Source organism: Carcharhinus amblyrhynchos, chromosome 22 (assembly GCF_965287045.1).
Source record: "Carcharhinus amblyrhynchos chromosome 22, sCarAmb.v2.hapA, whole genome shotgun sequence".
Lineage (NCBI taxonomy): Eukaryota > Metazoa > Chordata > Chondrichthyes > Carcharhiniformes > Carcharhinidae > Carcharhinus > Carcharhinus amblyrhynchos.
Window position 1 is genome coordinate 43,464,381 of NC_137345.1, and position 27,203 is coordinate 43,491,583.

Genomic DNA, 27,203 nt, shown 5'->3' on the forward strand with positions numbered 1-27,203 from the left:
CTCAGAATTAATCCCTGTACGACATGCTAGTGAGGCTAGGAACAGGGGGTTAGTGCAGCTGAATGCGTGGATAAAGAACTGGTGCAGGAGGGATGGCTGCAGATTTGTGGATCATCGGGATGTCTTCCAGGGAAGGTGGGGCCTTACAAGAAGAATGGGTTACACCTGAACTGGAGGGGCATCAATATCCTAGCTGGGATTTTGCTTGTATAGTTCAGGTAGGCTTAAACTAATGTGATGTGGGGATGCCGGTGTTGGACTGGGGTAACATCAGGTAAAAGTCCAACAGGTTTATTTGGTAGTATCGCTCCTTCTTCAGGTGAGTGAAGAGTTGTGTTCGCAAACAGGGCACAGATAGATACAGACTCAATTTACAAGATAATGGTTGGAATGTGAGCCTTTACAGGTACAGACAAGGTGAGTGGTAGAGGGTTAAGCACAAGTTAAAGAGATGTGTATTGTCTCCAGCCAGGACAGTTGGTGAGATTTTGCAATCCCAGACAAGTTGTGGGGGTTACAGATAGTGTGACGTGAACCCAATAGCCTGGTTAGGCTGTCCTCATGTGTGTGGAACTTGGCTATCAGTTTTTGATCAGCAATTCTGTGTTGTGTGTTGTGAAGGCTGCCTTGGTGAATGCTTACCTGAAGACCAGAGGCTGAATGCCTGTGACTGCTGAAGTGTTCCCCGTGAGTCCAACTTTTTTATTTGATAGTAAACTCACAAACTTTCAGGGTTTCTCCCTTCGTCAGGTGAATGGAGAGTTCTGGCCTCAGACAGAGCATATAACAGCACAGACAGTTTACAGATTACTGATTAGAATGCGAGTCTTTACAACTGACCCGCTATTCAAGTCTTAAAGATGCTGTCAATGTGAGTGGAAAGAGCATTATGCATAGGTTAAAGAGATGTGTATTGTCTCCACACGGTACAGTAAGTGAGGTTTAGCAAACCCAGGCAAGTCATGGGGGTTACAGATAGTGCGACATGAACCCAAGATCCCTGTTGAGACCGTCCTCATGTGTGCAGAACTTGGCTATCAGTCTCTGCTCAGCGACTCTGCGTTGTCGTGTGTCGTGAAGGCCGTCTTGGAGAATGCCTTCAAGGAAACAGGAAGGAGGCAGTCACTATTATGGCCTCCCTACAACCCACGGAAAGTTGAAGAACAGATATGCGAGCAGATTCTGCACAGATGCAGAAAAATAGGGTTGTTGTAGTGGGAGACTTTAATTTTCCTCATAATGACTAGAAATGTCTTGGGAAGAGGGGTCCGGATGGTGAGGAATTTGTATCCAGGAAGGTTTTTTCTGAAACAACATGTGGATAGTGCGACTAGAGAGGGGGCTATACTGGACCTGGTATTAGGGAATGTGCCCAGCCAATTCCACAATGTTGCAGCAGGGGAACATGTGGCGAACAGTGACCAGAATTCCGGAAGCTTTCGCATACTCATGGCAAAGGGTAAATGTTGTCCGAGGATTAAGGTGCTGAATTGGGGGAAGGCTAATTACAACTGGATTAGGAAGGGTTTGGAGGTTGTTGATTGGGAGGGGCAGTTTGAGGGCAATTCCACATCTGGCATGTGGGAGTCCTTTAAGGAGCAGCCAATAGGAGTGCAGGACAGTCATGTACCTATGAAAAGGACAGGAAAGACAGGATTCAGGAACCATGGATGACCAGGGCAATGGTTAGTCTAGTCAAAAAGTAAAAGGATACATACATGAGGTCTGGGCAATTAAAAACAGCTGAAGCATTTGAAGAATACGGGGAACGTAAAATGGAGCTCAAACAAGGAGATAAGCGAGCAAGAAGGAGTCATGAAATGTCCTTGGCAAACAGGATTAAGGAGAATCCCAAGGCAGAGTACTGTGTGCAGTTTTGGGCACTGTACTTATGCAAGGATATTTTGGCCTTGGAGGGAGTGCAGAGGAGGTTTACTAGGCTGATGCCGGAGTTGAGGGGGTTGAGCTATGAGGAGAGGCTGAATAAACTAGGCTTGTACTCGTTAGAGTTTAGAAGAATGAGGGGAGATCTCATTGAGACGTATAAGATGATGAATGGGATGGATAGGATAGAGGTGGAGAGACTCTTCCCGCTCAGAAAGGATAGTAGGACTAGGGGGCACAGCCTCAAGATAAAGGGGGGGCGGTTTAGAATGGAGTTGAGGAGGAACTTCTTCACTCAAAGGGTGGTGAATCTCTGGAATTCTCTGCCCGTTGAAGTGGTGGAGGCTGCCTCGCTAAATATTTTTAAGACGCGGGTTGATGGGTTTTTGGTAAGAGAGGGGATTAAGGGTTATGGGGAGAGGGCGGGAAAGTGGAACTGAGCCACGACAGATCAGCCATGATCTTATTGAATGGCGGGGCAGGCTCGAAGGGCTATATGGCCTACTCCTGCTCCTATTTCTTATGTTCTTATGTTCTTATATATTAGGAAAAAGAAGGTATTGAGAAAAGAATTGGTCCACTTAAGGACAAAGGAGGAAAATTATGTGTGAACCCAAAGGAAATGAGTGAGATCCTTAATGACTACTTTGCATTGGTATTCACAAAGGAGAGAGATGCATTGATGATGTCTCGGAGGGATGTGTAAGCCACCCAGAGCAAGTCGTAATTACGAGGGATGGAGAGTTAGGTGAATTAAAAAGCATTAGGGTAGACAAATCCCCAGGGCCAGATTAAATCTCTCTCAGATTACTGAGGGAGACAAGAGATGAAATTGCTGGGCCTCTGACAGAAATCTTTGTTTCTTCACTGGCCACTGGTGAGGTCCCAGAGGATTGGAGGATAGCCAATGTTGTCCCATTATTCAAGAAGGGTAACAAGGATAACCCGGGTAATTATAGGCCAGTGATGTCAGTGATAGTGAAACTGTTGGAGAAGATTGTTCGGAATAGGATTGATAACTCTGAATGGTCTTGTTAGCAACAGACATCATGGTTTTGTACATGGGTGGTCATGTCTCACTAATTCAATTGAGTTTTTTGAGGAGGTGACAAAAATGATTGACTAGGGAAGGGTTATGGATGTTGTCTGCGTGGATTTTAGTAAGACAATTGCCAAGGTCCCTCATGGCAGGCTTGTGCAAAAGATTAAATCTCCCAGGATCAGCGATGATCTCGCTAGATGGATTCAGAACTGGCTTGGCCATAGAAGACAGAGGGAGCCACAGAAGGGTGTTTTTCTGAATGGAGGTCTGTTCTGCAGGGATCAGTGCTGGGACCTCTGCTGTTTGTAATACATATAAGTGACTTGGAAGAAAATGTAGGTGGTTTGATTAACAAGTTTGCGGATGATACTCAGATTGGCGGAGTTGCAGACAGTGATGAAGATTGTCAGAGAATACAGTAGGATATAGACTGGAATATTGAGTGGAGAAATGGAATTTAATCCCAATAAACGTGAAGTGATGCATTTTGGTAGATCCAATTCAGATGGGAGCTATAAAGTAAATGGCAGAACAATCCAGAGCATAGACACACAGAGAGATCTGGGATTACAGGTCCACAGATCCTTAAAAGTGGCAGCACAGGTGGAAAAGGTGGTGAAGAAAGCATGTTGGCATGCTTGTCTTCATCGGATGGGGCATCAAGTATAAAAGTTGGCAAATTATTTTACTGTTGTATAAAATGTTGGTTCGGCCACATTTGGAATACTGTGTCCTATTCTGGTCACCACACTACCAGAAGGACATGGAGGCTTTGGAGAGGGTGCAGAAAAGGTTTACTAGGATGTTGCCTGGTATGGAGGGTATTAGCTCTGAGGAGAGATTGAATAAACTGGGATTGTTCTCCCTGGAAAGAGGGAGGCTGAGGGGCCATCTGATAGAAGTTTATAAAATTATGAGAGGTATAGATAGGGTGAACAATTAGAAGCTTTTTCCTAGGGCAGAATTGACAATTAGAAGGGCACAAGTTCAAGATAAAGAGGGGAAGTTTTTTACACAGAGGGTGGTGGGGACTGGAATGCACTGCCAAGCGAGGTGGTTGAGGCAGTTACGTTAGCCACATTTAAGACTTATCTTGATAGACATATGAACAAATGGAGAATAGAGGGATACAGGCGGTTGGTTTGGATAAGTAAATATAATTGGTGCAGGCTTAGAGGGCCGAAGGGCCTGTTCCTGTGCTGTACTGTTCTTTGTTCTTTGTTGACTCATCGTAGTCAAGTCGGCAACAATGATATCACTGAATCTGTGAGCTAAGAAGCCACTGAAACTGAGAGAGCTGCAGAAATCACATTTACAAAAAAAAATTCTGAAAGGGACACTAACATCACACACAGCACAGGGTGGGGGGGGGGGCATTAACCTGCTCAGCTTCTGAGCACGTTCACCTGGTCATGGTGATGCCTAGGTTTTCCCAGAGAACACCATTTTGGTGCTGATGTTAATGCAGGAATCTGTAACCCAGAAAGTCCCGATCGTAAAAAATCCAACAGCCTGTTTCCCAGTGGCTGGACTGCAGGGAAGTGCCACTGCATCCTGATTTCTGAAATGATAAAGACCAACACACTCACTGTGCTTGGCCTGGGAGACAGCATCTTTCCCTACCAGAGAAACCTCAGGTTCACCTCACACAACTTGATTCAGTTTTCAGACTAGTTTCAGCCTTCCATTTCCATTTGTACCGCTAGGTGGTGCTACTGAACTCTCTGTAGCCATTCAACAGGAGACCTTGGTATTGTCGCCCTGATCCAAATAGTGTTGTGATTTATAGTCTTTATATATATAGCCTGCATTTATAGCAGACTAAATGCTGGACTTCAATTTCCTGACTGAAATGTGTTCATTTGATAAAATCTCTAAGTTGCACCATAAATTTGCAGAATTATTTTTAAACTCTGGGGTGACTAACATTGCAAGATAATTACAGTTGAGGAAGACAATTTAGCCCATCAGTGGACGTGGAGTCTGCAGTTCCTGGCAGCACTAATCTACCCCTCAAATGATGCCAGTCTTTTGAACTCAGTGCTCTCTGTGCCTGTTCCATGCATTGAGAACTCTAACCCTGATATAGAACATAAATTTACTGTTCTTAGTTTGAAGTTCTGTTCCCTTGTTGTACTTCTGCTGTTGTTTTTTTAAATTACTATCTTTCATTAGCTATCTTAGAATTTCTAGAAGATAACTTCTTTGATTGGAAGCTAGTGGCATAGTGGTATTGTCACTGGGTAAGAGACCCAGGCTAATGCTCTTGGAACCTAGGTTCAAATCCTACCATGACAGGTAGGTGAAATTTGAACTATTTTTAAAAATCTAATGATGATCCTGAAGCCATTGTCCTTTAGGGAAGGAGATCTGCCATCCTTACCTGATCTGGCCTACATGTGACTCCAGATCCACAGCTTAAATGCGGTCTGAAATAGCTGAGGGAGCCACTCAGTTCAAAGGCATTTAGGGATTGGCAGTACACCCCTATCCCATGAACTAAAAAAGAGCCTCACCTCCAGGTTGAAAAGTGTAATTCTCTCCAGTCTTTCCCTACAGCTCCTAAGGACACTCAAGGCCAGTCTCATGGTTCTTTGTTGCACTGCCTGATTCTCATGGACCTGAACTAGTCACAGCACTGTACAATTGATCAGGCCTTTCCATATCCTCTGACTAATGCGGTTAGTACCGCAACATGTGAAGTAATACTAAACTATTGACTTAACCGATTCTTTCTGTCGTTGCTTTATTGGGCTTCACTGGCATGCTTTTTATTTGCTCCCTTTTATTTTACTCTTCTAACATACTGCCCTATCCCCCATTTAAGGATTCTGTTTGCCGTTGAGGTCACCCTCTGTTCATGAGGGCTTTGTCTTCTGAAGTGAGATTGAGTTTAAGCTGTAAATGTAAGGAGAGTTAATTGAGGTGTATAAGATGGTCAAAGGTATTGACAAGGTAGATGTAGAGTGGAAGCTCCCTCTTGTGGGGCAATCTAGAAAAAGAGGTCATAGTTTTAGGGTAAGGGGGCAGCAGATATCAAACAGATGAGGAGAAATAGCTTCTCTCAAAGAGTGGTGAGTATGTGGAACGCACAATCCCAGAATGCGGTAGATGCAGACTTTGAATAAACTTGAGGAGATGGACAGATTTGTAATTAGTAATGGGTTGTAGGGATATGAAGAATGGGCAGGAAAGTGAGGCCGAGATGTGATCAGCTATAAGAACATAAGAACATAAGAAATAGGAGCAGGAGTAGGCCATCTAGCCCTTCGAGCCTGCCCCGCCATTCAGTAAGATCGTGGCTGATCTGAAGTGGATCAGTTCCACTTTCCCGCTTTCTCCCCATAACCCTTAATTCCCTTGTCTGTCAAAAACCTATCTACCCGTGACTTAAATATATTTAGCGAGGTAGCCTCCACCAGTTCAACGGGCAGAGAATTCTAGAGATTCACCACCCTTTGAGTGAAGAAGTTCCTCCTCAACTCCGATCTAAACTGGACCCCCCTTATCTTGAGGCTGTGCCCTCTAGTCCTGCTGTCCTTTCTGAGCGGGAAGAATCTTTCCACCTCTACCCTATCCATCCCTTTCATTATCTTATATGTCTCTATAAGATCCCCCCTCATCCTTCTAAACTCCAACGGGTACAGACCCAGTCTATTTAGTCTCTCTTCATAGTCTAACCCCCTCATCTCCGGTATCAGCCGAGTGAACCTCCTCTGCACTCCCTCCAAGGCCAAAGTATCCTTGTGCAAGTGCGGCGACCAAAACTGCACACAGTACTCCAGCTGCGGCCTCACCAGTACCCTATACAGTTGCAGCAAGACTTCCCTACTTTTATATTCTATCCCCCTCGCTATAAAGGCCAGCATACCATTCGCCTTCTTGATCACCTGCTGCACCTGCAGACTGGGTTTTTGCGACTCATACACAAGGACCCCCAGGTCCCTCTGCACCGTAGCGTGCTGCAGCTTTTCGCCCTTTAAATAGTAATCCCTCCTACTATTATTCCTGCCAAAGTGGATAATCTCACACTTGCTAACATTATACTCCATCTGCCAGGTCCTCGCCCACTCGCTGAGCCTATCCAGATCCCTCTGCAGACTTTCCACACCCTCTACGCAATTTGCTTTACCACTCATCTTCGTGTCATCAACAAATTTTGTCACCCTACACTCAGCTCCCTCCTCCAGATCATCTATATAAATGGCAAATAGCTGAGGCCCCAGCACTGATCCCTACGGCACTCCACTAGTCACCAACCGCCAATCAGAATAGCACCCATTGATACCAACTCTTTGCTTCCTATTAGACAACAAATCCTCTATCCACGCTAACACCTTACCCCCAACTCCGTGCACCCTAACCTTCTGTAGCAGCCTTTTATGAGGCACCTTATCAAACGCCTTTTGAAAATCTAAAAACACCACATCCACCGGTTCCCCTCTGTCTACCGCACTAGTCACATCCTCATAGAAATCCAAAAAATTCGTCAAACACGACTTCCCCTTAACGAATCCATGCTGTTTCTGCTGCATCAAACCATTCTTTTCTAGGTGCCTCGCTATTTCTTCTTTGATGGTGGATTCAAGCATTTTTCCAACTACAGACGTTAAACTAACCGGCCTATAATTCCCTGCCTTTTGTCTGCTACCTTTTTTAAACAGTGGCGTAACATTAGCCGTTTTCCAATCTTCCGGCACTTCCCCGGAATCCAGCGAATTTTGGTAAATAATCACTAAGGCATCTACTATCATCTCTGCCATTTCCTTCAGAACCCTGGGATGCATTCCATCTGGTCCTGGGGTCTTGTCCACCATCAGTCCCGTTAGTCTATCAAGCACTACCTCTGTAGTGACAGTAATCGCATTCAGGCCCTCAACTCCTACCATTCTTCTATCTTTAATATCCGGCAAACTATTCGTGCCCTCCTCCGTGAAGACCGAGGCAAAAAACTTATTTAAGCCCTCAGCCATTTCCTCATCTCCCACCACTAAATCCCCCCTGTCATCCTCTAAGGGTCCAACATTCACTCTAGCCAGCCTTCTCCTCTTTATATATTTGTAAAAACTCTTACTGTCTTTTTTATATTTAGTGCTAGTTTAGCTTCATAGTCTATCTTTCCTTTCTTTATCAATTTCTTAGTCATTCTTTGTTGATTTTTAAATCTTTCCCAATCTTCTAATTGCCCACTACTTTTAGCCACTCTGAACGCATCAGCTTTTAATTTAATACTCTCCTTCATTTCCTTAGATAACCCTTCTCCTACATTCCTTCTTTACCATTGGAATATATTTCTGCTGAGTACTATTTGGGACAGGAATGATTAAATAAATTATAGTTTGAAATTCATAGGAACCTAAAGTAGGTTTTGCTCACTTTGAATAACATTCCAAGACCTGTCAGGAAAACATTAATACAGGAATTTCAACAGGAATAAATCATTTTAAGAGGAACAACCCTTCCACAGTACTCCCCACAAGCCTTCCTAGAAATTACAGAATCGTGAAAATATTTATTCCCATGTAAGGACTGTCCAACTCCCATGGAGACTGGCTATTCTGGATTTTCTTCTCACCCAGTGACCATGCAGCTAATCCAATGATGGGTGGGTTTTTCTGGCCTTGTGTTCAGTTATCTCCAAGGCTGATCATGTTCACAACTTCCACTCAAAGTGCACTGAACTCTTTTTTGGGACAAGGGAGCTCCTTTCCATTGGTGTCGTGGCTAAACAGGCCAGAGATGAAAGACGAAACTCACTTTTTAAACTAAGAAGCAGAAAGATTTCCTAACTACATGTTGGTTTTTACATCAGCAGTGAGAGGAGTTCCTGTGAATAAGATGCACTACTGATGTTTTTCAGCCCTTTTAAATACAATGAAATCACAAAAGATTTCCCCACTCATCACTTCATTCTTTGCCTCATGTGTAGTTGCTCTTGCACATCTTAAAATACATGATCATATTGAATGGCGAAGCAGGCTCGAGGGGCTGAATTTCCTGCTCTCGTTCTTATGTTCACCCTCTACCAACTCTTGCAGGTGGGCTGCACCAATGCGAGTGTGAGTGGAAAGTGTCATCTGTTGGGTATGTCACCCCCAAACCCAGTCCCTCCCCCCATCCCAACATTTATCCAATTCCGTCATCTCCAAAAGGGGTTACTGGAACCAGAGCCCATGCTGTAGGCGAGGCTTTTGTGTTAATATGTAAGAAAAGATATTATGGAAAGTATATTTTGTGAAGAATGTTACAGGAGTCTCGTCATCTCAATAATTGTATGTTGTCTTTCCCAGGTCGTATTGCACAGACGTACAGTGAAAAGTGTCTGGTTATTTTGACAGGGCTGCTGGGCCTCAAGCAGGAACATATTACTTCAGGTATAACACTCTTCCAGTCTCCCGCCATCAATATTTGCTCCAATTTATCATCATTCAACTTGTCTTTCTCTCTGTGTTTTCAGCTGTCGTTCAAACTTTCCGTGACCTTGTATGGCTGTGTCCCCAGTGTACGGTGACTGTATGCCAGGCGCTACCAGGCTGCGAGGAGAACATTCAAGACAGTGAGGTATGTTAACAGGAATGTGATAACAGTTTGTGTTTATAGTGGCCTGCGCGGGCTTTTCACTTTTTACCTGAAATGTCCCAAGTTAAAAACCTTAGCCAGTCTCAGCCAGATTAATGCATTTGATTTTGTTGTCCCCACGCTGGGGTAAAGTGTGTGGCTGAGATGGAAACACTGAGCCAGAATTCCCACAGCTGTTCAACCCATGCCCGTGCCTTTTAGAATCATGTGGATATCGGACAAGACTTAGATCTGGGTTATCCCCATGGTCATATAGCTTACCAATACACGGTGGACTCAGACAAATATTTGAATAGCATTTAGACAGATTGCTACAGAAAAGCTTGGCCCTTGGAGACTTGCAGGTTTTGAAGTAAAGCTTTAGAGAATGGTTCTTTTCCAAACAAATTAACTAAAGCCTCGTCTCTGTTCTTCCCTCCACCCCCTCCCCTCTCCAACCAGGGGAAGCAGGCCCTTATCTGGCTCCTTGGGATGCATGGAGAGCAGGTTCCCAATGCTCCTTACGTCTTGGAGGAGTTTGTGGACAGTCTGAAAATGGAGACCTCTGCAGCAGTGAAGCTGGAGCTGCTCACAGCGATGGTGCGCCTGTTCCTGAGCCGCCCAGCTGAATGTCAAGACACGCTGGGCAGGCTACTTTATTATGTTATTGGTATGGGTTGTGTGAATACTCTGGGTTGTGGGCAGTGGGGGGAGGATCTCTGCAGCATTATTCTGTCTTTTTGTCCGATGGCAGTTATAAACTGGTGTCTTGTTACTTGCAGCCATGTTTCATTGAGACTCAGTTGTTGTGGGCTGTGTATTGGGCGGCAAAGGCAGTTACTGTTTAAAAAATGTGAGATCCTTGGTGCAGAGATATTGTTGATTTGAGGCCTCGCATTGTTGGTAAGTCTTAAACAAGTTCATGCTGACCAATTAATGTTGGAGAGTCTGTATTTTAAGATGTGCAAGAGCAACTGCACATGAGGCAAAGAATGAAGTGATGAGTGGGGAAATCTTGTGTAGTTTCATTGTATTTAAAAGGGCTGAAAAACATCAGTAGCGCATCTTATTCACAGGAACTCGTCTCAGTGCTGATGTAAAAACCAACATGTAGTTAGGAAATCTTTCTGCTTCTTAGTTTAAAAAGTGAGTTTCAAGTCTTTCCTCTCTGGCCTGTTTAGCCACGACACCAATGGAAAGGAGCTCCCTTGTCCCAAAAAAGAGTTCAGTGCACTTTGAGTGGAAGTTGTGAACATGATCAGCCTTGGAGATAACTGAACACAAGGCCAGAAAAACCCACCCATCATTGGATTAGCTGCATGGTCACTGGGTGAGAAGAAAATCCAGAATAGCCAGTCTCCATGGGAGTTGGACAGTCCTTACACGGGAATAAATATTTTCACGATTGTGTAATTTTTAGGAAGGCTTGTGGGGAGTACTGTGGAAGGGTTGTTCCTCTTAAAATGATTTATTCCTGTTGAAATTCCTGAAATTCCTGTATTAATGTTTTCCTGACAGGTCTTGGAATGTTATTCAGAGTGAGCATAACCTACTTTAGGTTCCTATGAATTTCAAACTATAATTTATTTAATCATTCCTGCCCCAAATAAAGAGTTCAGTGCACTTTGGAAACTTTCTCGTCTGTGTAGTTCAGCTACTCGCTGGATAAACTCCAGTGAACCTTCACTTTGTCCATTGATGTCAGTGCGAGAGTTTCGAACAAGGGGACATAGCTACAAGATAAAGGGCCTCCATTTAAAACTGAGATGTGTAGAAACTTCTTCTCACAGAGGATGGTGAATCTCTGGAATTCTGTGCCCCAAAGAGCGGTGGAGGCTGGATCATTAGAAGTGTTTAAAGTGGAGGTGGATAAATATTTGACAGATTGAGGACTATGGGGAAATGGCACAGAAAAGGAGCTGAGTCTGGCATCGATCAGCCATGATTGTATTGAATGGTGGGGCAGGCTTGAAGGGCCTGGTGGCCCACTCCTGCTTCTATTGCTTGTGTTCTTGTGATTTTCCAGCACTTGGCATTCGAGACGGTTTCGGTGTCAGCATAAACAGCAACTGATGACAAAGGAGCTGGTGTTCTTCTGCATGTCTTCGGTCAGCTGTTTCAGTGCAGACTGAGCAAAGAGTCATCGAGGTTTACAGCATGTATACAGGCACTTCAGCCCAACTTGTCCATGCTGTCCAGTTTATACCACTGAGCTCGTCCCAATTACTCCTATTTGGCCCATATCCCTCAATACGCATCTTACCCATGTAACTGTCTAAATGCTTTTTAAAAGCATTTACTACTGCCTCTGGCAGCTCATTCCAGACACTCATCACCCTCTGTGTGAAAAAATTGTCCCTTTGAACCCTTTTGTATCTCTCCCCTCTCACCGTAAATCTATGCTCTCTAGTTTTAGACTCCTCTATCTTTAGGAAAAATGTTCACTATTTAGCTGATCTGTGCCCCTCGTTATTTTATAGATCTCTATAAGATCACCCCTCTACGCTCCAGAGAAAAAAGTCCCAGTCTATCCAGCCTCTCCTTATAACTCAAACCATCGAGTCCCGATAGCATCCTAATAAATCTTTCCTACACACTTTCTAGTTTAATAATATCCTTTCTATAATAGGGTGACCAAAACTGTTCACAGTATTCCAAGTGTGGCCTTACTAATGTCTTATACAACTTCAACAAGATGTCCCAGCCCTGGTATTCAATTTTCTGGCCAATGAAACCAAGCATGCTGAATGCCTTCTTCACCAACCTGTGACTCCACTTTCAAGGAGCTATAAACCTGTACTCCTATATCTTTTTGTTCTATAACTCTCCCCAGTGCCCAACCATTAACTGAATAGGTCCTGCCCCAATTCAGTTTATCAAAATGCACCACCTCATATTTATCTAAATTAAACTCCATCTGCCATTCATCAGCCCAGTGGCCCAATTGATCAAGATCCTGTTGCAATCCTAGATTACTTTGTTCACTGTCCACAATGCCACCAATCTGGGTGTTATCTTGAAACTTACTAAATTCTCATCCATATTACTAATATAAATAACAGAGGACCCAGCATGGATCCCTGAGGCACAATGCTGGTCACTGGCCTCCAGTTTGGAAAAACAATCCTTTACAACCACCCTCTGTCTTCTGTCATCCTGCCAATTTTGTATCCAATTGACTATCTCACCCTGGATCCTGTGAGATTTAACCTTATGCAGCAACCTACCATGTGGTAGCTTGTCAAAGGCCTTGCTAAAGTCCACGTAGACAACATCAACTGCACTGCCCTTATCTACTTTGTTGATTACTCCTTCAAAAAATTCAAATTCGTGGGACAATAATTTTCCATTCACAAAACCATGCTGACTGTCCCTAATTAGTCCTTGCCTTTCTAAATGTCTGACAAATCCTATCTCTCAGAATACTTTCTAACAGCTTACCCACTAAGTTGTTAAGCTCACCAGTCTGTAGTTCCCAGACTTTTTCTTGCAGCACTTCTTAGCAAGGGAACAACATTTGCCAACCTTCAATCTTCAGGCACCAACTTGTAGCTGTTGATGATTCAAATATGTCTGCAAGGAGACCTGCAATTTCCTTCCTCAAATCCGACAATGTGGGTGTCATTTCATCAGGTTCTGTTGATTTCTTAACCTTGATGCCCTTTAAGACTTCCACACCACCTTCTCTGTAATATCTGCACTATTCAAGACATCACTATTTATTTCCTCAAGTTCCCTAACACCCATGCCTTTCTCATCACTGATGAGAAATGTTCATTTAGGATCTCAACCATCTTTTCTGGATCTGTACATAGATGGCCTTGTTGATCCTTAAGAGGCCCAACTCCCTCCCTAGTTACTATTTTGCCCTTTATGTATTTGTAGAAGCTCTTTGAATTCTTCTTCACCTTATCTGTCAAAGCAATCTCATGTCTCCTTCTGCTGATTTTTCTCTTAACTCTACTCCGACAGCCTCTGTACTCTTCAAGGAATCCACTTGATCCTACTGCCTATGTGTGTCATATGCCACCGCTGCCTTCTTTTTGACCAAGGCCTCAATATCCCAAGTCATCCAGGGTGCCCTACTTTGATCAGCCTTGCCAATCATTCTAAAAGGAATGTGCTTACCCCAAACCCTGGTTAATACTTTTGGAAGCCTCCAACTTACCAGTCATCTATTTGCCTGCCCACAGACTCCCCCAATCAACTTTTGAAAGTTCCTGTTAAATATCATCAAAATTGGTCTTGTCCCAATTTAGAATTTTAACTTTTGGGCTAGACCATTCTCCACAGCTATCTTAAAACTAATGGAATTATAGTCACTGGTCCCAAAATGATCCCTCATTAATACTGTTACCTGCCTTTTTTTCCCAAGAGTAGGTCGAGTTTTGCCTCATCTCTAGTCGGGCCATCCGCATTCTGAATGAGAAATTCCTCCTGAATATACTACAGATTTCTCTTCATCCAAGCCTCTAATGCAATGGTTGTCCCAGTCAATGTTGGGAAAGTTAAAGTCTCCGACTATCGCCACCCTAATTTTCTTGCAGCTATCTGTAATCTCCTTATATATTTCCTCCGCAGTTTCTGACTGACTATTTGGGGGCCTGTAGTACAATCCTATCAAAGTGATCTCTCCCGTCCTCCTTTCTCAGTTCTACCCGTATAGACTCAGTGGGTGAACCCTCAGATGTATCTCCTCTCAGCACTGCTGTGATATTCTACCTAATCAAAAAACACAGCTCCCCCTCCTCTCTTACCTGCTGCTCTAGCTTTCCTATAGCATTTGCACCCTGGAACATTGAGCTGCCAGTCCTGCCCCTACCTTAGCCATGTTTCAGTAATCAAATCTAACACCTGATTGGACTTGTGGCTCGGATAGTGTGTTTACGAATCACCTGTGGGTTTCTAAGATTGCTGACCATAACTGCTGCTATTCTCAGCACAGACATTTGTTGATTTGTGTTGACAGAGGAAGAGCTGGATATGGCTGTGCGCTATCGTGGGTTGTTGCTTCAACAAGGAGTTGAATTGGTCAAGCGAGTAATCTGTGGACCAAAATCTGATCCATCTTTGGATGTAATAAGTGGTAAGGCCAATGAGGCAATCAATGCCTGGGCCAAAGACTTTAACTAATCTATGGTCAAGAACAATGGGGTTGCTGAACAGCACAGAAAGGGGACTCCTTGGAAATCCTGCAGGTGTCAGCAGTAAAGTCAGATGAGACAGGTAAGGAGTTTATTAAGTTTTGCTCCAGGCCGGAGCTGCTTATCAATTAATTGTGGTATGGCATCTTATACATTGGAGTTGAATCTTTCTATTTGCAAGTCCCAGTTCCTCAGGCCTTCTATCTCTGACATTGGGTTACTCTGAATTCCACCAGCAATGGCAGCTCCTCCACTCACAGTGACCTGCCCTATGGAGCTCTCTCCTATCATCATCTTGCCTTCCTATTTTCCTTCCTCCCATCAAAAGCACTGCAATTTCCATCTCTTCGGCAGTGATTTCAGTCCATCCACTCTCTCCTGCTCAGTGCCATGTTGTAAAAATCTTTTATTTGAGGGGTTATCTATAAATGCAAATTCTTACTGTTAATCCCCTGTTGCTATCTGTTTCCAGTTCATTTTAAAAATATTTGCTCCAGGTGTGAAATTTGTAATCAGTTTCGCAATACATTTACTGTTGGACAGTATAAGCCAGCCAGAGGAATCTCACCAGACTCTTAATTATTCTTCATTAGCTGCACAGATCCCTGTATGATTTTGAATAAGGTTTATTGTTCAGTGTTAACCATCACCAGATGTTGGAACTGGTATTAAGCTACTACACTGAGACCGATATGTCCCTTAGCGAGTGATTGACCAAGAGACTGTTGGGTGTGTTTTAATCGGTGCTCCTACATACCAAGAGTTGTTGGAGGGAAAGTTGTTTACAAACTGCTCCACCCTGATCAGTACTTAATGTGGAACAGATGTAGTTTAAAGTTTTCTCCATGGCTCATTGTTTTTAGTTGAACTGTTAATTGCAAAAGGCAAAGGGGACATACAAGTTACCATTAAGCCGGAGAATAGCAGCGAAGAGCTGCTCAACAATTTCACCACTGTTGTTAAGTCCATAATATAGGCCTTGGACGAGACTAAAGGTTAGATCTCGAGTACATTTCTGTAGCTGCTGGAGAAGAATGCTCTCCTTACTGAATAAAAGCCAATTTAATCCTTAACTCACTAAGGCTGTAAAATGGCGCATGGTAGCACTGCTGCCTTACAGCGCCAGGGACTTGGGTTCAATTCCGGCCTTGGGTCACTGTCTGTGTGGAGTTTTCAAATTCTCCCTGTGTCTGTGTGGTTTTCCTCCAGGTGCTCTGGTTCCTCCTGCAGTCCAAAGATGCACGGGTTAGGTTGATTGGCCATGCTAGATTGACCCTGGTCTCAGGGATTAGCAGAGTAAATATATGGGGTTACAGGAATCAGGCCTGGGAGGGATTGTGGTCAGTGCAGACTCGATGGGCTAAATAGCCTCCTTCTGCACTGTAAGGATTCTAAGATATTGGAGGAATATTATAATTCCAGTGTTTGCCATCTGGCTGGAACTGCAGAAATGATTAATCTTGTAATACAGTTTTGAAATGTTTTGATGTGGTAAAGCATTTTATAAATATGACAGTTTTATTTTTGAAGTACAAGACAAATTGGTGAAGCTAATTAATAGCCAAGAAACATTTCAATCAAAATTCTAAGCGGGTTTAGTCCAAGGAACTCTAGTTATTAGGAGTTTGCATTTATAAGAAAACTTCCTCTTCGGAACCGATTATTCACTGCTAAGCCGTCTTCCACTTGATGTTCCAACGCATTATATTTGACTAACTTTTTATAAAGGAAAAGAAAGCATTAAATTTTAGCAAGTGAGCAGCAGTGAAGTGTTGCTTAATCTGAATTGGTGAGATTGGTTAATGGATAAGTGTTAACCGGGTTATCAGGTGTACTCCCCTGCCCTTTGCCTAAGCAGGCAGCATACTCTGCTTAATGTCTCTCTCAAAGTATGGCATCTCCAACAATACATCACTCCCTACTGCTGTGCAGAAGATTCTGTGCTCAACACAAGACTTAAATTTTCAACCCTCTGACTTGGAGATAGGAGTCCTATCGCTGAGCTGACAGAACTTGGCTTGTACAGATGGACATCAAGCTTCTTCTCCTTGGGTAGCTTTGTAGCTAAATGCATGACTCAGCGTGGACTAAATAGACTCATGATTTGCCAGTTTAATTCTCAATTTGTACGGGGACAACCACCTGATTACTCCTAGGGTAAGGTTGAAAAAGTTGTACAAAACAGCTGGGCCTGATCAAAAATTCAACAACTATCCTCCAACTGTTCTGGAAGGGCTTAGGAGTGTCATTGTGCGAGGACAGAATTGGGCTCAGCTACAATGTCTTCCACAGTCTCCACCCGAGCACCCTGTTTGAAGTAATGCATGAACCGTGCTGGAGAACAGCTGGTTCAAGGGAGTTGAGAACAAACTGTTTCGTTCCAGCTATTTTCTGAACCATATTTTTAAAGGGACTTTCCCTTTTTCCCCCTAGCAGTTGGAGAAAGTACCAAGTTTGGTCAATATTAAACTAGTGTTTGCTGGTACATTAGATTTCTTATATAGGCTTTAGAGCTTGTTCATTGTGGCCAATCTTTATGTTTAACTTTCATCAGATTCCAGTTGGATCCACGACAATAGTATTGGTTTTGCACTGATCCAGCAGAGGCGACAGAGGGACTTCACTGGAACGTTCTGGGAGAAATCGGCAGAAGTCCCACTGAGAAGTGGGAAGCGGAAGATCTGGTGTCCAGGAGGGCACTGTGAGGAGGTAAAAGCAAAGTGTTGTCTTACTCTGCTGCAGTGGTAGAGGATAGAAGGGAAAGAGCTGATTAGAAAGGTGGGATTAGTAATAATTTTATTACTTGTAGTCTGAGGTAATTTCTGTGCTTTATATTTTGTAAAGGTTATATTCGGTAGTAACAAGGAGCAGGAAAGAAGGGCCCGAGGGAATTGGATATAATCTGAAACAAAACATCAGGAAAGCTGTGAGCTGATTGGTTGGTAGCCAATCTGCGCTAAATTTAAAAGCTAACTAAGTAGAGATGGCTGGACAGGCGATGAGGGAGTTGGTAGATCCCATTGTGAGCTGCCCTGATCACTTCTGCAGCAAGTATTGGCAGCTCGAGGAACTCCAGCTCAGAGTTGCTGAGCTGGAGTCTGAGGTTCAGACACTATGGCACATCCCAGAGTTACCTGGGTGCTTTGTTTCAGGAGGCAATCACACCCTTAAATATCTCCAATTCAGCCATTGGTCGGGGACAGCAGGGTGTGACTCCAAATGAAGTAGGTAGAGGGATCCAAAATTCAGAAATGGAGGACACTCAGTTCAACGGGTCCTTGTCCAACAGGTATGAGGTACTTGCTCCCTGTGTGGATGAGGAAGAGGGCTGGAGAGAGGATGAGCTAACTGACCACTGCATCATGGTACAGGAGACCATTCAAGAGGGCAGAGCAAAAAGAGGAGTGGCAGTGATAGAGGATTCCATAATTAAGGTGTCAGGTTGCATCCTTTGTAAGCAGGATAAAGAGTCCCATATTGCATATTGCCTACCTGGTGCAAGGGACATCTCTAACAAGCTTGAAAGGATATTGGAGTGGGAGGGGAAAGATCCAGTTGTGGTCCATGCTGGGACAAACAGCATAGGCAGGAGGACCTGTTTGTGGATTATCAGGAACTAGGAATCAAATTAAAGAACAGGTCCTCAAGGGTTATAATCTCTGGATTATTATCTGAGCCACGTGCAAATTGGCAAAGAGAAAAGATGATTAGGGAGGTAAACACATGGCTAATGAAGTGGTGTGGGAAAGAGGGGTTCCATTTTGAGGGGCACTAGCAAGAGTATTAGAACAGGAGAGAACTGTACTGATGGGATGAACTCCATCTGAACTGACCTTGGACCAGGACCCTAGCGGAAAGGCTAAATAGGGAAATTACAAGGAGCTTAAACTAATTAATGGAGCGGCAGGGCACAGTTGAAGTTAATAAAGTTTCCAGAACTAGTCATAGAGCAGAGAATATGGAAATTGGAAGAAATAAAACTTCAGGCACAGCAGTTAAAGGGACAACTATGGAAATGGGGACAGTCAAAACAGTACTGAGGGTGCTGTACTTAAATGAACGCAGCATACGCAACTAGGTAAATGTGATTGGCGAGGAAGATGTTGTGGGCATCATAGAGATGTGACTGCAAGGGGATCAGAGGTGGGCTCTGAATATCCAAGGATATGTGTCGTATCGAAAGGACAGGCAGATGGGTAGAGGAGGCGGGGTTGTTGGTAAGAAATGAAATTAAATCATTAGCAAGAAGTGATATAAGGTCTGACGGTGTAGATTCTGTTTGAGTAGAGTTGAGAAATCGCAAAGGGGAAGAAAACCTTGGTGGGAGTTATGTACAGTTCCCCGAGCAGAAGTGAGGATGTTAAACATAAAATAAATTAGGAGATAGAAACGGTGTGTAAGAAAGGCAATATTATAGCAATAAGAACATAAGAAATAGGAGCAGGAGTAGGCCATCTAGCCCTTCGAGCCTGCCCCGCCATTCAATAAGATCATGGCTGATCTGTCGCTGCTCAGTTCCACTTTCCCGCTTTCTCCCCATGACCCTTAATCCCCTCTCTTATCAAAAACCCATCAACCCGCGTCTTAAAAATATTTAGCGAGGCAGCCTCCACCACTTCAACGGGCAGAGAATTCCAGAGATTCTCCACCCTTTGAGTGAAGAAGTTCCTCCTCAACTCTGTTCTAAACCGCCCCCCCTTTTATCTTGAGGCTGTGCCCCCTAGTCCTACTGTCTTTTTTGAGCGGGAAGAGTCTCTCCACCTCTATCCTATCCATCCCATTCATCATCTTATACGTCTCAATGAGATCTCCCCTCATTCTTCTAAACTCTAACGAGTACAAGCCCAGTTTATTCAGCCTCTCCTCATAGCTCAACCCCCTCAACTCCGGTATCTTAATATGATTTTAATATGCAGGTGAACTAGGAAAATCAAGTTGGTAGTGGATCCCAAGAAAAAGAATTTGGGGAATGTTTATGGGATTTGTTTTGGGAGCAGCTTGTGTTAGAGCCCACTAGGGAACAGGCAATTCTGGATCAGGTGATGTGTAATGAGGCAGACTTGATCAGGGAAGTTAAGGTGAAGGAATCCCTAGGGGGCACTGACCACAATGTGATAGAATTCGTCTTGCAGTTTGAGAGGGAGATGTTGGAATCAGATATAATGGTGCTACAATTGAGTAAAGGAAACTACAAGGTTGTGAAGGAGGAGCTGGCTAGACTTGATTGGAAAGGGAGCTGAGCAGGAAAGACTGTGGGACAACAGTGGCAGGAATTTTTGGGATAATTCAAAAGGTACAATGTAAATTCATTCCAAGGAAGCGGAAGCATGTTAAGGGGAAGACGAGGCAACCATGGCTGACAAGGGAAGTCAGGGATCGCATAAAAGTAAAGAAAAGAGCATAGCGAGGAATAGTGGAAAACCAGAGGATTGGGAAGGCTTTAAAAGCAAACAGAGGACAACTAAAAGACAATAAGGGTGGAGAAGATGAAATATGAGTGTAAGCGAGCTAGTAATGTAAAAGAAGATTGTAAGAGTTGTTTTTTAGATATATAAAAGAGAGGCAAGAATGGACATTGGACGACTGGAAAATGAGGCTGGAGAAGTAGTAATGGGGGACAAAGAAATGGCAGAGGAACTGAACAGGTATTTTGTATCACTCTTCATGGTAGAAGACACCAGTAACATGCAGAATTTCAAGAAAGTAAGAAGTTTCACAACACCAGGTTAAAGTCCAACAGGTTTATTTGGTAGCAAAATACTCTAGCTTTCTACTAGCTGGATTTTGCTACCAAATAAACCTGTTGGAGTTTAACCTGGTGTTGTGAGACTTCTTACTGTGTTTACCCCAGTCCAACGCCAGCATCTCCACATCAGAACTTCAAGAAAGTCAGGGGTCAGAGGTAAATGTAATGGCCATTACCAAAGAGAAGGTGCTAGGGAAGCTGAAAAGTCTGAAGTGAATAAATCACCCAGACTGGATGGACTTCACCCCAGAGTTCTGATGGAGATAAGCTGAGGAGATTGTGGAGGCATTGGTAGTGATCTTTCAGGAGTCACTAGAGCCAGGGAAGGTCCCAGAGGACTGGAAAAAGGATAATGTAACACCCCTGGTTACAAAAGGAGGGAGGCAGAAGATGGGAAATTATAGGCCACTTAGCCTGGTCTCGGTCATGGGTAAGATTTTGGAGTCCGTTATTTAGGATTAAATTGCAGATTACTTGGAAATGCATGGTAAAATAAGGCTGAGTCAACACAGCTTCGTCAAAGGGAGGTCGTGTCTGACATATCTGTTAGAATTCTTTGAGGAGCTCATGATGAGGTTCGACAAGAGAGCCAGTGGATGTGATTTATTTAGATTTCCAGAAAATGCCTTATAGGAGGCTGTTAAATAAGCCTAAAGCCAATGGTGTTAGAGGCAAGTTACTAGCATGGATAGAAGATTGACTGACAGAATGCAGCGAGTAGGATAAGGGGGTCCTTTTCAGGATGGTAACCGGAGACTAGTGCTGTTCCACAGGGGTCAGTGTTGGGACTACAACTTTTCACTAAATACATTAATGAACTGGAAGATCAAACTGAGGGCATAGTTGCTAAATTTGCAGATGATACAAAGATATGTCGAGGGACAGATAATGTTGAGGAAGTGGGGAGGCTACAGAATGATTTGGACAGGTTAGGAGAGTGGGCAGATGGAATACTATGTGGGAAAGTGTGAGATTATGCACTTTGGTAGGCAGAATGGAGGTGTACACTATTTTATAAATGGGGACAGAATTCAGAAATCTGAAGCATGAAGAAACTTGGGAGTCCTGGTTCAGGATGCTTAAAGTTAACATGCAGGTTCAGCTGGCAGTTAGGAGGGCAAACTCAAAGTTAGCCTTCATTTCTGGAGGGCAAGGATGCAAAAGCAGGGATGTACTGCTGAGGCTGTATAAGGCTCTGGTCAGATCCCATTTAGAACATTGTGAGCAGTTTTGGGCCCCATATCTAAGGAAGGATGTGCTGGCCTTGGAAAGCGTCCAGTGGTGATCCACAAGAATGGTCTCAGGAATGAAGGGTTTGTCATAAGAGGAGCGTTTGAGGAGTCTGGCTCCATACTCAATGGAATTTAGAAAGATGAGGGGTGATCTAATTGAAACTTGGAGAATACTGAGAGGCCGAGATAGAGTGGATGTGGAGGGGATGTCTTCACTAGTGGGCGAGAAGAGAACTCAAGGACGCAAACTTAGAGTGAAGGGACATTCCTTTAAAACTGAGATCTGGAGGATTTCTTCAGCCAGAGGGTGGTGGATCTGTGGAACTAATTGCCATAGAGGGCTGTGGAAGCCAGATCATTGAGTGTCTTTAAGACAGAAATAGATAGGTTTCTGATCAATAAGGGGATCAAGGGTTATGGGGAGAAGGCAGGAGAATGGGGATGAGAATCATATCAGCTATGATTGAATGGCAGGGAGACTTGATGGGCTGAATGGCCTAATCTACTCCTATATCTTATGGTCTTGCATTCTGTGTATTGATGATTGTTGCAGAGGTCTTGCACTTGCAATGTGGAGCTTTTCCAATAGAAACTGTTCAGCAAATGAGGCCAGGTCGGTAGTGACATGGTTACAGATCACCTGATGTGGAGTGTTGTACCAACCAGCAGTGCATGCATTTGTTTGTACCTCTGCCAAAATCCCTGTCTACAAACCTGACACCAGTAATCGGCTGGGTGCCATTTAGCTTCATGTATCACTGATACTTTTCATCATCGGAGACACCCGTTGGAAGCCACACCAAGAGACAGATTGCGATATATTCACGAACACTGCTCGCACTCATCATCTGGGATTCTTTAAGAGCCAGCCCATTTAACACTGTGTTATTGAACGTACTTGTGTCCAGGTAGATCCCATTTATACCAACTGACTGCAGCTGTGGGGAGTGGTGAATTTTAAACCCTTCACCCAAAGTTTTAATGAGGATTTTATTAGAAAGATGTATTTGTGATCCTTCCAGTATTATTATTTACAGAGGGATAGCACCCTGTATGTGACCTGCTGCATATGCTTCTCAGATGGGGTTGGAGAGTTACTCAACTAAAAAGAATCAATTTCCTAGAAGTGTCTCAGTAAACACACTGTAATGTGTGTGCACTTTATCTTTTAATTGTAGGAGCAGCACAGGAAGAGCTAATTTAAGTTTTTTACTCTTCTGGTCAATGCAACAGATGAATGACATGTCCTGACTTCCAATTACATTTTGCAATTGATGAAGAAGTTATGTTAAGGTGACACAATTGAAACTTATCACACCACTGGGTAGAGCAATGTTTACTTGGAAATGTGGAATTCAAAATGATGGAAATGCACAGCTGGTCTCAGCCTGAGGAATGAGAAATGAAAATTTAATGCTCTGGGCCCACGACCTTTCCTCAGAACTGAAAATTAAAATATCTCTGAGCTCCTTTTGTGAGGGAAAGATTTACCGCTAAAAGAAATCAGGTTAAATTATTATCTGGTCCTAGGATCTTGCAGATTGAAATGTGCGTGTTAGTTTCAGACTTCAGAAACAGCATTTTAACTTTGTTTTGTACCTGATAGTGACATTTGGAGCACAGTGAGATAGTGTTTACTACCAATAGCTGGCAATGGAGAGTTGGAGCAAGTCACTGAGGTACAGCTTTCATTGGGGTTGGAACCAAAGTACCTCCAATTTTACAGTGAATAAATGGAGTATTTTTATGGTTATCACCTTTATGAAATAAAATTGCATTTTCTTTAGTAACATGTTTTCCTGTATGGGTGCAGCTTCAGTTTAAGGAAAAGATCAGTTTGATTTGAGAATTTTGAGTGGGTGTGAGGAAGCATCTTGATTGAGAAGCAGATCTTTCTGGAGATTATCCTGGGGCTTGGCAGTTTTGAAAATTCACAACACAGGAGGTGCTTTTAGCTTCAATTTCCCAGGCTAAAAAGAGGCAGGTTCTCCTTCCTGATCACTGTACAGTTGGACCAACGTCAAGTCATGCCTCATACATATAATTTCAACAATCAAGCCTTTTTATTGTAACTTCCTTTCTGATCTCTCACTCCAAACGTATTACATGAACTAAACAACTGAGCATCTGATGTTCTCTCTGGTGGAGAACTCCAAATGTTCACAACCCTTTGAGTGAAAAAATTTCTCCTCTTGGTCCTAAATGGTCAGTCCCTTTTTCTGAGACAATGACCGCCCCCTCCCCCAGTTCTAGACTCCCCAGCAAGGTAAAACTTTAAATCCATCCAGTATTAACCTTGTCAAGCTCCCTGAGAATTTTAAATGCTTCATCAGGGTCACTTTGAGGGAATATCGGCTCAGTCTACTCTATCTCTTCTCATGTGACAGTTGCCTCATCCCAGGAATTGGTCTATTGAATGTTGTTGTGGACCCTCTCAGATGGGTATATCATCTTTGGGTTAAGGAGACTAAAGCTACTCCTGGTATGATCTCTCCAACGCTCTATACAATTGCAGTTAAGACTTCACTCTTCTATTCCAATCCAATTATGTAACGGCTAACACACAATTTGCTTTTCTATTTGTTGCTGTATCTGCTTGTTTTACTTTCTCTATTTGTGTACAAGAATATCCTTTGCCAACATTTTCCAATCTCTCCACATTTAAAAATACTTCACTTTTCTTTTTCCTACAAAGTCAATAACTTCCCCACATTATTTTCCATCTGCTGTGTTCCTGCCCACTTGCTTAATTTGTTTAATTCTTTTTGCAACCCTGTTGAATCCCCGCAGTTTATTTCCAACCTTGCTTTATGTTGTGACCAAACCTGAATCCAGCACTCTTGGTCCCCCCACAGACACAGATTGGAATACAGTTCCATGGGAGCTAGCTGCTCCCCACCACCTCATTCTAGTGTTGATTCTTCAAGCAAGCAGTTAGACATAACGTTATGCTATTTGACCACCGAGGCCTTCACAGCAAAACATAATATTTTGATTAACACAAGCACTTTCCAGTAAAAGTCACTGTAGAGTGTATAGAAAGGAGAATTTAAGTTGCTTTTTCCTTTCCCTTTTCTAGTCTGGAGGGAGTAAATGTAACATAAACAGGGCCTAGTTTATGGCTGATAAAATTGGATATCCTAAATTAAAGAATTGGGCATATTAAAAATCAAATACAGTCAAACCTCAGGCAGGCCAGTTGTACAATACACAAACCTGTCTGGGCCTGACTCATCAATCTCCTATCAAAGGTCGTTGCACCCCATTGAAATGCACCAGCCTATTGTTAGAGGCCCAGGTCGGGCCAGACTTTCTGTCACCAAGAGTTCTTGCAGTTGGCTTAATTTGATAACAGGTTACATGTAAGCAGCAGCATAGAGATGGACACCTGGGGGCGGACCCTGGTGTCCTGTCAGGCAGACATCAAAAACCCACTGGGTATTGGAACCCCCTCCTGGGACCTCATTGGCCAGAAGCCAGAGAAGTTTCTGGAAAGGCAGGGAATAAAGGAACACACTCGCAGACACCAGAAAGGAAGACTGGAGAAGACTCGATGAAGGAGGCGACCCTTGACCATTCAGAAGACTGACCAGAGGAGGGAGTGAGGAAGAAGCTGCCATCAAGAGTCACCTTCGTGACGACTGACCAGAGGGACTCAGAGAATCGAGCCTGCAGTTTTAACCAAATCATCTTTGCGGGTAGTATATCTGATTTTGGGGTGTCCTCTTGTTTTATATGGGTAATTTAAGGGTTAATAGTGTTATAGTTAATAAACTTGTTGAACCTTTACTTGTGTTTGTCGTTTGTCCACCTTGCAAATAAGGGCACCGGGGTAAAACATTGGAGTAAGGAAACTGGTTGAAAGAATCAGAGATTTCAAAATTACAACAGGGTACTGAGGCCAATTATAGTGACCTCTGCTGCTGTGTACCTGAGATGGAATGAACTGACTACTAATGAGAGATTGAAGGCCAATTTGTTCCTGGGTTTGTAATTAAACAGCGGGCAATCCGTTTGCCTATTGGGTGAGAGAGAACAATTATGATTGGGATTTCAGAAAGGAGAACAGGTACAAATGCTGGAAATCAAAAAACAGGTCAGTGTTTGTAATCAGGAAAGGCTGGCATGCTGGCAATATTTGTTTTATTTCTTTGCAGATGTTCTCTGTCCTGCTGTGTTTTCTGTGTAGAGATTATTACAAATCCCACAGTAATAATTTCATTATTACAATTCAGAATCTCTTCTGTCCGGTTTCTTTATGAAGTCGCAAACATCACCAGACTGATTACTGTGACAAACAGACAGTGGATTCTGCCCAGTACTGGCTGCAGTCTGGCCTCTTGTTCAAAATTATCAACAGTCCCGGCACCAGTCAGAGAATGAATTGGATGACATTGTCTATTTTAGCTCCATGTCGATATAAACTGACAGTTGTCACAAACTCTGAGCCCACTTTTTTCCCCCAATGTCTATATCACCCATCACCTCGACGTCATTCATTGAAAGTAGCTTCGAGAAAAGATACACAACTCTGATTATATACAGTAGTGCTTAATATCTCAACACCTTGAACATGACGAAACGTGTTTTGATGTTTCATGGAAGCAAAATCAGACAAAAATGGCATCAAGCCAAAAGAGGAGGTATTAAAAAGAGGGAGATTCTAAGGAAGGTCTGAAAAGGAGAGAGAGAGAGAGGTGTTTAGGAAGGGAATATCAGCTTATTGAAGCTTGTGGCTGAAACAATTGGTGGAAGGAAACTAATAGGAGATGGACAAGAGGATAAAGTTTTGAGAGTTGTCTCATTCTTGGGGAGATTGTAATGCTGGAAGAGGTAACCAACGTAGAGAAGGGTGAGACCCTAAACAGATTTGAATATGAAGTTGTTCAATTTGTTAGGGAACCAGGCTGATTCTTGGCATTTGCTGAGGCATCTGATGTTAATTGGGAAGGAGACAGGTGAGGGACATTAATAACCCCAAACTGAAATTGCTGCCCAGTCTCTCTCCACTACACACTTACCTTTAGACTAGGTGCACGAAAGTGATTGGTTCCTGTATCCCAGTAAAGGGTTTCAAAGGGGAAAATTGGGTGAATAAAGCATTTCATCTGTACGAATGGCCAGCCACAGAGGGCCTCATTGTAGAGTAAATTATTGTCAATAAGAAACTAAAAGGCAAGGTCACCCTGTAAGTTTACCCACTGAGAAGCTAAGCCACCCAGAACAGTTCTTAGACAGCAACTGGGATGACCCCAGTGGTGTTAGTGCACCAAGGTTTAAGAAGGTGAAAAATAATCCAGTGTTTTCACTCCTGATCATTGTCTGGGGACGCTGGAAGTTGTGATGATGAGCTAAGTTTTTTTTTAAAGTTTTAAAGTTTATTTATTAGTGTGACAAGAGGTTTACATAATGCTTCAATGAAGTTACTGTGAAAATCCCCTAGTCGCCACACTCCAGCACCTGTTCAGATCCATTGAGAGGGAATTTAGCATTGGCTGGAGTGGCAAGGACTGGATTAATTTTGGAGAAGTGGGAATTGGTATGAAAATGGAATAAACTTCATGCCATCAAACATGGTGAACACTTAAGAAAAATCA

At 43.2% G+C, this 27,203-nt stretch overlaps 1 protein-coding gene across 1 annotated transcript; it reads left to right on the forward strand.

The window, feature by feature from the left end:
* The first annotated feature begins 1,666 nt into the window (after positions 1–1,666).
* LOC145356926 (AP-4 complex subunit beta-1-like) lies at positions 1,667–25,395 on the forward strand. The gene is made up of 7 exons (XM_080209926.1): positions 1,667–1,685; positions 9,217–9,300; positions 9,384–9,487; positions 9,947–10,154; positions 14,454–14,710; positions 17,183–17,337; positions 24,462–25,395. The coding sequence occupies exons 1-5, from the start codon at positions 1,667–1,669 to the stop codon at positions 14,615–14,617; spliced, it is 579 nt and encodes a 192-aa protein (XP_080066052.1). The 3' UTR covers positions 14,618–14,710; positions 17,183–17,337; positions 24,462–25,395.
* The last annotated feature ends 1,808 nt before the right edge of the window (positions 25,396–27,203 follow it).

Coding starts and splice junctions, on each gene's coding strand:
- LOC145356926 (XM_080209926.1), top strand. Junction 9,301..9,383: donor GCAGGAACATATTACTTCAG/GTATAACACTCT, acceptor CTGTGTTTTCAG/CTGTCGTTCAAACTTTCCGT. Junction 10,155..14,453: donor GCTACTTTATTATGTTATTG/GTATGGGTTGTG, acceptor TTGTGTTGACAG/AGGAAGAGCTGGATATGGCT.